At 40.0% G+C, this 10,746-nt stretch overlaps 1 protein-coding gene across 1 annotated transcript in view; it reads right to left on the reverse strand.

Annotated features, from left to right (window-relative positions):
• NBEA (neurobeachin) overlaps positions 1–10,746 on the reverse strand; it is a gene marked incomplete at its 3' end in the record, with an annotated part of 537,034 nt that overhangs the window by 4,470 nt on the left and 521,818 nt on the right. The window contains exon 37 of the mRNA XM_015569799.1: positions 6,660–6,768. Coding sequence (XP_015425285.1) covers positions 6,660–6,768 — 109 coding nt within the window. The remainder of the gene's footprint in view (positions 1–6,659; positions 6,769–10,746) is intronic.

Here is a 10,746-nt window from a genome sequence, read left to right on the forward strand (position 1 = left end):
GAATTTTTTTAGTAGTCTGAGGAGGATAGGTTTTAGTTCTTCCTTGAATGTTTGGTAGAACTCCCCTGTGAAGCCATCTGGTCCTGGGCTTTTTTTTGCTGGAAGCTTTTTGATGACTGCTTCAATTTCTTTCATAGTTGTTGGTCTATTGAGATTTTTAGATTCTTCCTGATTGAGTTTTGGAAGGTTGTATTTTTCTACCAATATGTCCATTTCCTCCAGGTTGTCTAGTTTTTTGGAGTGGAGTTGTGCATAGTGTTTTTTAACAATCATTTGTATTTCTGTGGGGTCTGTTGTTATTTTCGCCTCTATCATTTCTGATTTTATTAACTTGGGTCCTCTCTCTTTGCTTCTTGGTGAGCCTGGCTAGAGGTTCATCAATCTTGTTTGTCCTTTCAAAGAACCAGCTCTTGGTTTCATTGATCTTATGTATTTTTTTTTTTTTTGGTCTCTATGTCATTTATTTCTGCTCTAATCTTTATTATCTCCTTCCTTCTGCTCACTCTGGGGTTTTCTTGTTGCTCTCTTGCTAATTCTTTGAGATGTAGAGTTAGATGATTTACTACCTTTTTTTTTTTTTTTTGAGATAGGCCTGTAGAGCTATAAACTTCCCTCTCAGGAGTGCTTTCATTGTGTCCCATAGGTTTTGGATTGTTGTGCTTTCATTGTCATTAGTTTCCAGGATGTTTTTAATTTCTGCTTTGATCTCATTGGTAACCCTGTCAATATTGAATAACATGCTATTCAGCTTCCAAGTATTGAGGATTTGGGGTTGTTTTTATTATACTTTATTTCTAATATTATGCCTTCATGGTCTGAGAAGATGCTTGGTGTGATTTCAATATTCTTGAATTTTGAGAGACTTTGTTTGTGACCCAATATGTGGTCTATTTTTGAAAATGTCCCAGGAGCACTTGAGAAGAACGTATATAGCTTGGCTTTGGGGTGAAATGTTTTGAGGATGTCAATTAAGTCCATCTGATCTAGTGAGTAACTTAGGATTGCTGTTTCTTTGCCAAGTATTTGTCTAGAGGATTTACCCAGTGATGTCAGAGGTGTATTAAAGTCCCCTACTATGATTGTATTGTTCTCAATCTCTCCCTTGATATCTTCCAGGAGTTTTTTTCTTTTTATGTATTTGGGAGCTCCTGCATTGAGTGCATATATGTTTATTAGGGTTATATACTCTTGTTGTATTGATCCCTTTATTATTATGAAGTGGATTTCCTTTTTTCTTGTTATGCCCTTCACTTTTAGGTCTATTTTGTCCGATATAAGTATTGCTACCCCAGCTTTCTTTTCCTTTCCATTTGCCTGAAAGATATGCTTCCATCCCTTCACTTTCAGTCTGTGTGAGTCCCTTGTTCTGAGGTGGGTCTCTTGTAGACAGCAAATGTATGGGTCATGTTTTTTGATCCATTCAGCCACTCGATGTCTTTTGATTGGACCATTTAGTCCATTTACGTTTAAAGTTATTATTGAGAGGTACTTCTTTGTAGCCATTTCTATTTTTTGTGCCTGTTTTTTTTCTTAGCTTTTTATTTCTTCGTTTTACACCAGTCCCTTGAGCATTTCTTGCATTGCTGGCTTGGTGGTGATAAACTCCCTTAGCCTTTTTTTTTGTCTGTGAAGCTTCTTATTTCCCCTTCAGTTTTGAATGACAGCCTTGCTGGATAGAGTATTCTCGCGTCAGTCCTTTGCTTTGCATCACTTTGTAATTTTCCTTCCATGCTTTTCTGGCCTGATGTGTTTCTGTTGAGAAATCATTTAATAATCTAATGGGAGATCCCTTATGTGTAACTTTCTGTCTCTCTTGCAGCCTTTAAGATTCTCTCTTTGTCCTGAACATTTGCCATGGTAATTATGATGTGTCTTGGTGTGGGTCTTTTCGAGATGTACAAAATCAATAAAATATACTTTAAAAAAATAAATAAATAAAATAAAATGAAGTGGGGCACTTGGGGCAGGATCACCCACGGGGACACCTGCTGGGAGCCAAACAGGTAACTCAGGTAGGAAACCATCTTTTATCACTCTCCTGTTCTTTGATCTCATTCACCTTATTTGGGACTCTCTATGCTTGTGTGACTTTTTTTCTTCCCCACCTCAGGGTAGTTTTCTGACATTATTTCTTTAAATAGGTTTTCTAACCATTGTTCCTCTTCCTATTATTCTGGCACTCCTATTATTCGTATGTTGTTTCATTTCATGTTGTCTCATAGCTCCCTTAAGCTCTCCTCCTGTCTTTTAATTTTTTCTTCAATTGCAATTCAGTTTGGGTGTGTTTTGCTTCCCTGTCTTCTAATTCGGTAATTCGGTCCTCCGCTTCTCCCAGTCTACTGTTGAAACTTGCCATGGTGTTTTTTATTGCAGCTATATCACTCTTCATTTCTTCTTGATTCTTACATAAGTTGTTGAGTTTTTTCTCCATCAGGTTTATGAAGTATATTAGAGGCCCAGTACACAAAAAATTGTGCACTCATGGGGGAGAGAAGAGGGGTCCCTCAGCCCGGCCTGTGCACTCTTGCAGTCTGGGACCCCTTGGGAGAAAATGACCTGCTGGCAGAGGGCAGGCCCAATCCCTAGGTGCATCCCCTGTTCGGGCTCAGAGCAGGCCTACTGGGGGATTGGGGCACCGCCCCCTGTCACACTCAAGGCAGGGTCAATGGGGAGGTTGTGGCGCCACCCCCTGTCACGCAAATAGCAGGGCGGATCAGGGTTTGGGGTTCTGTCCCCTGTCATGCACAGAGCAAAGCTCATCAGGGGGGTTGGGGCTCTGTACCCTGTCACGCACAGAGCAGGGCCCATCAGGGGGTTGGGGAGCTCCTCCCTGTCACACACAGAGCAGGGCAGAGCAGGGTGTTGGGGCATCACCCTCTATCTCCCACAGAGCAGGGCCGATCAGGGGGTTGGGGCGCCGCCACTCTCACACTCAGGGCAGGGCCGATGGGGAGGTTATGGCTCTACCCTGTCACACACAGAGCAGGGCCCGTTGGGGGTGGGGGGGGATTGGGGTGCCGCACCCTGTCACACACAGAGCCACAGGGTGATCAGGGGGTTTGGGCGCTGCCCCCTGTCATGCGGGGATTTGGGCATTGCCCCCTGTCACACTGATCCCGGTGCTGGGAGGCATATTACCCTTTTACTATAAAGGATTGAGGCCTGGTGCATGGGTGGGGGCCAGCTGGTTTGCCCTGGAGGGTGTCCTGGATCAGAGTGGGGGTCCCCACTGGGGTGCCTGGCCAGTCTAAGTGAGGGGCTGAGGGCTGTTTTCAGGCTGATGTGTATCTGACGATCCCAACTGCTCCTTTTTTTCTTTCTTTTTCTTTTTTTTTTTAAAATTCTGGGCCAGCTTTAGCTCTAGCTCCAGCTCTGAGGCCTCTGTTGCTGAAATCAGGTATCTGGTTTGTTTGGGTTCTATAGTCGAATCACTGTATCCACTCAAGCTCTGTGGTTCTGGCGGGCTAAAAGCAGGTTTCTGGGGTTTTGTTTGGCTTCTATATTTGTAACTATGTTTCAAACTGGAAGCTCAGAGGCCAGGAAGGCAGGCTGGGAACATTGCTTTCCTCTGTCACTGAAGCAATCAAGCCTCATGTTAGCTTCAAGTTGCCGGCCGCCATCTAGGCTGGCAGTTAGTTTGCATATCTCGCTGATTAGGCAATGGGAAGGGTAGCGGACGTATGCTAATTACCATGTTTCCCTTTTATTAGATAGGGTGACCCTTATTCTGAATTCTTTTTCTGACATATTGCATGCCTCTGTTTCACTTAGCTGCTTTTCTGTTGATTTTTCCTTTTCTTTCCTTTGGGGATTTGTATACCCGTTTTGGGTCTCACCAACTGATCTAGATGTCTAATCATGCAGGGGCTGCTCCTCATTTGGCAGTAGATCCTCTGGTGGATGCTGTTCGCACAAGTGGTGTCATCTCTGGCTGGTTGGGGAGGCTTCTCTCACAGTTGCTGTTCCTTGGACAGAGGTGGGCTTATCACGAGTTGCTTCTCCTCAGATGCGGGCGGGCTGAGCACAGCTGCTGCTCCTTGGATCAAGGCTGGCTGCATGCTGTTGCTGTTCCTCAGATGGGGCGGGCTGCTCGTGAGGCTGCCACTTCTTGGACAGGGGCAGGTTGCTTATAGGGCTACTGCTCCTCGTACGGGTGCAGGCTACTAGAAAAGCTGCTGCTCCTTGGATGGGCAACAGGCTGCTTGTGTGGCTGCTGCTTCTCAGGAGGGAGTGAGCTGCACATGTGGCTACAGCTCCTCGGACGGGCGTGGACTGCTCACCCAGCTGCTGCTCATCAGACAGGTGCAGGCTGCGTCTGGCTGCTGTTCCATGGACCAGAGCGGGCTGCGCAGGGCTGCCGCTCCTCGGATGTGGTTGGTCTGCTCATGCAGGTGTTGCTCCTCAGACAGGAGCAAGCTGCTTGAGCGGCTGCTGCTCCTTGGGTGGGAGTGAACTGCACGTGTGGCTGCTGCTCCTCATACGGGGGCAGTCTGCTCTCATGGCTGCTGCTCCTTGGATGGGCGACAGGCTGCTTGCATGGCTGCTGCTCCTCGGACAGAAGCGAGCTTCACGTGCCGCTTCTGCTCCTCGAATGGGGGCAGACCGCTCACCCAGCTACTGCTTGTTGGACAGGTGCAGGCTGCATGTGGCTGCTGCTCCTTGGACCAGTGCGGACTGCACAGGGCTGCCAAATTTCGTGCACCGGGCCTCTATTCCTATATAATAAAAGCCTAATATGCTAAGTGTCCAGTCGTCCATTCAACCAAAGTGTAATATGCTAATGATATGTTAAGGCCATTCAAACGCTTGCTATGACGTGTACTGACCACCAACAGGCAGACAGTCGACTGGTCGACCAGTCGCTATGACATGCACTGACCACCAGGGGGCAGATGCTCTGACCAGTAGCTTAGCTTGCTGATGGGGTCTGGCCAATTGGGACTGAGCAAGATGGGCTGGACATTCCCTGGAGCCCTCCCATGATCCCTTCCTGTCTAGCCAACCTCCTGTGTCCCTACCAAGCCCTGATTGTACACCAGTGGGGTCCCTTTACCTAGCCCTCTCGTAATTCGGGACCCCTCGGGGGATGTCGGAGAGCTGGTTTCGGCCTGATCCTGCAGGCCAGGCCTACTGGTGCATGAATTCATGCACTGGGCCTCTAGTTAATAAATAATAACACAAGAATAAACTCTGTTTTATGCACTCACAACTGTAAATCTACTTTTGCCCCTACCCTGTACCAGTATAAGTGAGTCAAAACTGATCCTGCATGAAATTCAGTTAATATTCTAAATCTTATTTACTAACCAAAGTCAAAAATTAATTCAATATTCTTCTTTTTTTTTAGAGTTCTGACATATTTTATACCTGAAGATATTCTTCAATAATAGAATATAACTATATTGTTACCCAGGATTTCAGCATGATATTCTGGTGAATATCCAAATGTTAGTTACTGTTCAGGTAATACAAACCTTCACTTTGACAAGCAATTGTTAATGTACTTTAATCAAAGTTTAAAATATTTGGTATTTTTTGAAATAAGTTTTATGCAACCGCATATGATAAGTGTATGCTTTTTCATCTGACAAATGACACATAGGTTATTGGTATTACCAATAAAGTGCCAACAACTATTTCTCTGTCTCATGGTTTTCAGCTGGCCAGGTCAGAGATCACCAGACCTAGTATATCAACTTGCATGACTGAGAGAGGTGGTTTACTGAGATAAAAACCTCATCAAAACTGAAATATTGGGCTACAACTTCAAGCCATACAGCAATTGGTCACATATGGCATCAGAGGAATACATTGCTGAAGTTATGTATTATTTTCAAGGCCACTGACAGTCTAACATAAGGCAAACACCTGGTCCCCTAAATATTTCTGAAGTCATTTTTGTTTCGTTAATTGCATTAACGGAAATAAATGTTATATTTAAAACACTAAAATAAAAATACTTGTTGAATTGAGGCAATATAAATATTGGTGAATAATTATTGACATGTTATAAATATAGAAATAATATTTTAAATTAAAAATTTTTTCTATGGAATATATATTACTTCAATATCCTTTAGTGTTTACATAACAAATATAAATGATAGTTAATTTATCTTTACTCAAAGTACTTATGAGGATTTTTAAACTATTATATTTCCATACATACATATAGATCTACATGTATATCACACAACACCAATGCTTCAATTGTCAATAAAATATCAATTATAAAAATAAAATATGAACTAAAATGCTCTGTGAACACTCTAAAGATGGACACATAATAATAAATAATTGAATGTTTGGTAAAACTCAGTTTCTTTATATAACCTCTTATTATACTTGTATCTAATGGTAAGTAAACTTTGCTTGCTTAAAAACTATGGAAGCAATTGCATTAAAAATTTTTATTTACCTTTAAGGATAAGTTAGAATAACTTAAGTCTACTGAGTGGTTAGTAACAGGGCTGGAGGGATCTCTTCATGTTGTAAATGAGGTGAAATAAACTAGTGTTCTGAGTTTGACATTTACTAAAGAACTCAAAAGCCTTCAGTGAAATTTTCTCTTCAAAACACACTCCTTAATGTAAGGTTACCATTGGCAATCACTGACTGATAATAGAAAAGCAGAATTTAGTCTGCTCCAAAAACCTTACCTCAAACTCAGCATGTTTATGTACATCCTCAGCTCTCTGTCTGTTCAAAATAAACTCAGCTTCATTTGCAACACGAACTATGTGGTCCTTCATAGCATGGCAGAGTAATCTAAAAAGAAAAGTACCTTTGAAGTTATTATTCTTAATAGTTTTGGTTAATCCAACTTTTTCAATAATCAATCTTCAGTATTATAAGCATTAATTATGCATACATTTCAGATAAAGCTACATTATAAAATTAATATAGTTGAAATTATAATTCAATGACATTTGAAATATAAAAATATGCCATAAAACTGTTACAGCAATGTTTCTGTTAAATAGTGTGTCTGTGAACAAATTAACTGGTGAATTTAATAAAGTTACTTTATGCAATAAAATAAAGAGTAAAAGACATCCAAATATGAAAGGAGGAAGTAAAACTGTCATTATTCGCCAATGACATGATATTGTACATAGAAAACCCTAAAGACTCCACCAAAAAACTAATACTAGATTTAATAAATAAATTTGGCAATGTAGCAGGATAAAAAATTAACACCCAGAAATCAATGGCATTTTTATACACCAATAATAAACTCTCAGAAAAACAACAACAAACCAAAACAGTCCCATTGCAACAACAAAAAATTTAAGATACTTAGGAATAAACTTAATCTAGGAGGCAAAACACCTGCACTCAGAAAACTACAGAACATTGAAAAAGAGAGGAAGATATAAATAAGTGGAAGAATATACTGTGTTCTTGGTTTTTGATTTTTTTTTGTTTTTTTTTTAAGAGGGCAAACTTATAAAGTAATTTCATTTTCTTTACCTACATTTTTTAAAAATTAGTTCTCATACTCATATCCATTATCTAGTTTTGCTCCACATAAACTTTAAACAAGGATGCTATTTTCAAAATCACCATTCATTATTTTCACTGCTCATTATTGAAATGAATCATCCTTTTTTTCTTGCCCAAGATGTCATAAATTTCAATCAGAATAGGATAGCTTTAAGTTTGTCTTAACTTTTGTATTTACCAAATACCAACTCATATAATTCTGCATTTATTATTCACTACATTCTGTCTATCCATGGAAAACTTGTCTTCACTGATAAATATGTACAAGCAAAATATAATACTTATGTATCCTGATATTCCTAAACTATGACTTAAATATGATTTTTAATCCTCATTAAGGATATTTTTAGAGAGAAGAAGAGGGAGAGGGAGCAGGAGAGGGAGAGAGAGGGAGGAAGAGAAAGAGAGAGAGAGAGAGAGAGAGAGAGAGAGAGAGAGAGAGAGAGAGAGACACCGGTTGTGGGGATCCAACCTGAAACCGTAGGTATGTTCCCTGACTGGGAATTGAACTTGCAGCCTTCTTTTTGGTGCACAGCAAGATGCTCCAACCAACTGAGCCACCTGGCTGGGGCTAATTTTTCAAAGCTATGCATGTCTTTGAAGTGAGTCTGACTCTACTGAATTTATTTCTGCTTTTTCAGGTAGTAAGGTTGAATAACAACATAGTATTAAACTTTATTATCTTTTCACAAATTTAGTATCTATGTGACATCTTCTAATTTAAATTCTGAGCATCACTAAACTGAAGATAATTCTCATTAGAAATCTTCCCAAAACCCATGTCTGGTCTGATATAGAGTTCATTACTCCATGATGAGATTTGGGTGACTCTGTCACTCTGGACTAGCAGAACTTCCTGGCAGTATGACAGAGGCACCACTAAAATCTTGCATAGCAGCAGGATCATGGAGATAGCACTTAGAAACATGTAAAGGTAATCTCTCATATCACTTGAAAGGGACCGACGCACATTCTAATAGAAATATTGTCTAGTTTACAGTAAAGTTAACAAAAACATAAGTTATTCAAAGAACCCAAGGCTAGGGCAATCTGTTCAAAACAACAATACTTGAGGGGGTGGGGGGGAAAATGCCCACTCTTCTACAAATAATGTTCTGGGGAAACAATCATATTGATAGTTTTAAACTTTTTAAAATATATTTTATTGATTTTTTACAGAGAGGAAGGGAGAGAGATAGAGAGTTAGAAACATCGATGAGAAAGAAACATCGATCAGCTGCCTCCTGCACATCTCCTACTGGGGATGTGCCCGCCACCCAGGTACATGCCCTTGACCGGAATCGAACCTGGGACGTTTCAGTACGCAGGCCGACGCTCTATCCACTGAGCCAAACCAGTTTCGGCAATAGTCTTAATATTAATCACTGAGGGAGCTGGAAAAATAAGAAGTTAAACAAAGACTGTAAGAAACTCTAAAAATTAATTTTGATGAAATCATCGGCCTATATTTTATATAACTAAGGTTTCAAAAGAGAAAGATGTGAGATGTTGGTATTCAGTTCAAAGTCTTTGCTTAGTGTCTGAAGGCTGAAGAAAGCCAGGGAAAAAATCAAATATATGCAAATTAGTGTAAATTACAAAAATTAAATAGATTAACAGAAGAAAGCAGGAAGGTAGAGAGGCTCAGGATTTGGCTGGTTAGTAGTATTATACCCAGGCGCAAAACAGTGGATTGACAAAGCAAAGAGACATGGGTAGCAGAGAAGGGGATGGGGAAGGGAAGAGTCTTTCCTCAGAAACACCAGAGAAATTGCAAAAATTACTTGAAAGTCTGTTTTCCTATCTGTGATACTTATGCATTATATATCAACTAATGTTGTTTTATTTAACTAATGTTGTATGTTGTTTTATTTTCATGCAAAGACAGCACCTTTTAACTGATTCACAGTCATTCTGGGCAACCTCAATATCCATGTGGAAAACCATTCACCAATACAAAAATATCTTCCAGACTTTCCTAAGGGGCTTTGTGTTTGTATTTGGACAGCCCTTTAACACTCAGCTAGGCAGGTTTCCACTCTACCTTAGCATCCACTCTCTGCTTACATAGTCTCCATGTCAGCAGAAGGTAAGGGTTTAGAATCCTTCTTTAGGTGCATCTTTCCAGAGCATGCATACAGTCCTAAGCTTGAGTGTGGCCTTTAGATTTCCAAAATATGCCGTAAGTTTTTAAAGCCCTCATGTACATCTCATTCCCAGCTGTTCCTCCTAAGCTTTTTGGTTAGTCTATTATTTGCCCCAACTGTTATGTATCACCTCAGGCAGTGGCGACCTAAGACATTAGTCTATAAATGTTTTCCACAAATGCCCTCAAGGAACCAGCTTTATTCATATTAGACAGGCCAGAACAAATAATTGAGTAAAATTATTTGCTAATAAGATCCATTTTGCTCCCTCTGGTACAGTACTTGTAATGTGAATTTGAAAAAAAAAAAAAAAAAGCCCCCATGGAACTGGGGAGCAATGAATAAATGGGACTGGGATAAGTTAAAATCTCAGAATTACTCCATCACCCTCATACTTTCTAAAAATATTTTTGTTGCATATACAATTACCAACTATTATTATTTTTCTCAACTCTTTAAAAGTATGCCACATTCTTCTAACTTTCATTATTGTTTTGCTAATTTTTCTCTTTTTGTTCATATCTGTTATTTTGTGTGGGTGCTTTTATCTCTTTGGTGTTTTACAATGTTAGTACCATGACTCTAGGATGGGTTTCTTTGATTTATCCGACTTTACATGTGATTCCTATACCTCTATAGTCATAGTTTCAATCACTTCTAAAATATTCACGACAATCATCTTTTAAAATTTTTCAACTACTCTGTAATCTCTGAATTTTCAATTTGATGACTTGTAACTTAAACTTTCTAAATCGACTTTCATATCTGTTAATACACTTTTCATTTGTCACCTCTTTTATTCTCTGTATTCTGGATAAATGCTTTAATATATATGTTCCAGGTCAATAATTTCCTCCAACTTTATCTAATCTGACAAATCATCAATACATAGATTTTTTAAAAATATATATTTTATTTATTTTTTACAGAGAAGAAGGGAGAGGGATAGAGAGCCAGAAATATCGATGAGAGAGATTGATCAGCTGCCTCCTGCACGGCCCCCAGTGGGGATGTGCCCGCAACCAAGGCACATGCCCCTGACCTGAATCGAACCTGTGACCTCTGAGTCCACAGGCCGACGCTCTATCCACTG

Source organism: Myotis davidii, unplaced genomic scaffold (assembly GCF_000327345.1).
Source record: "Myotis davidii unplaced genomic scaffold, ASM32734v1 scaffold144, whole genome shotgun sequence".
NCBI lineage: Eukaryota > Metazoa > Chordata > Mammalia > Chiroptera > Vespertilionidae > Myotis > Myotis davidii.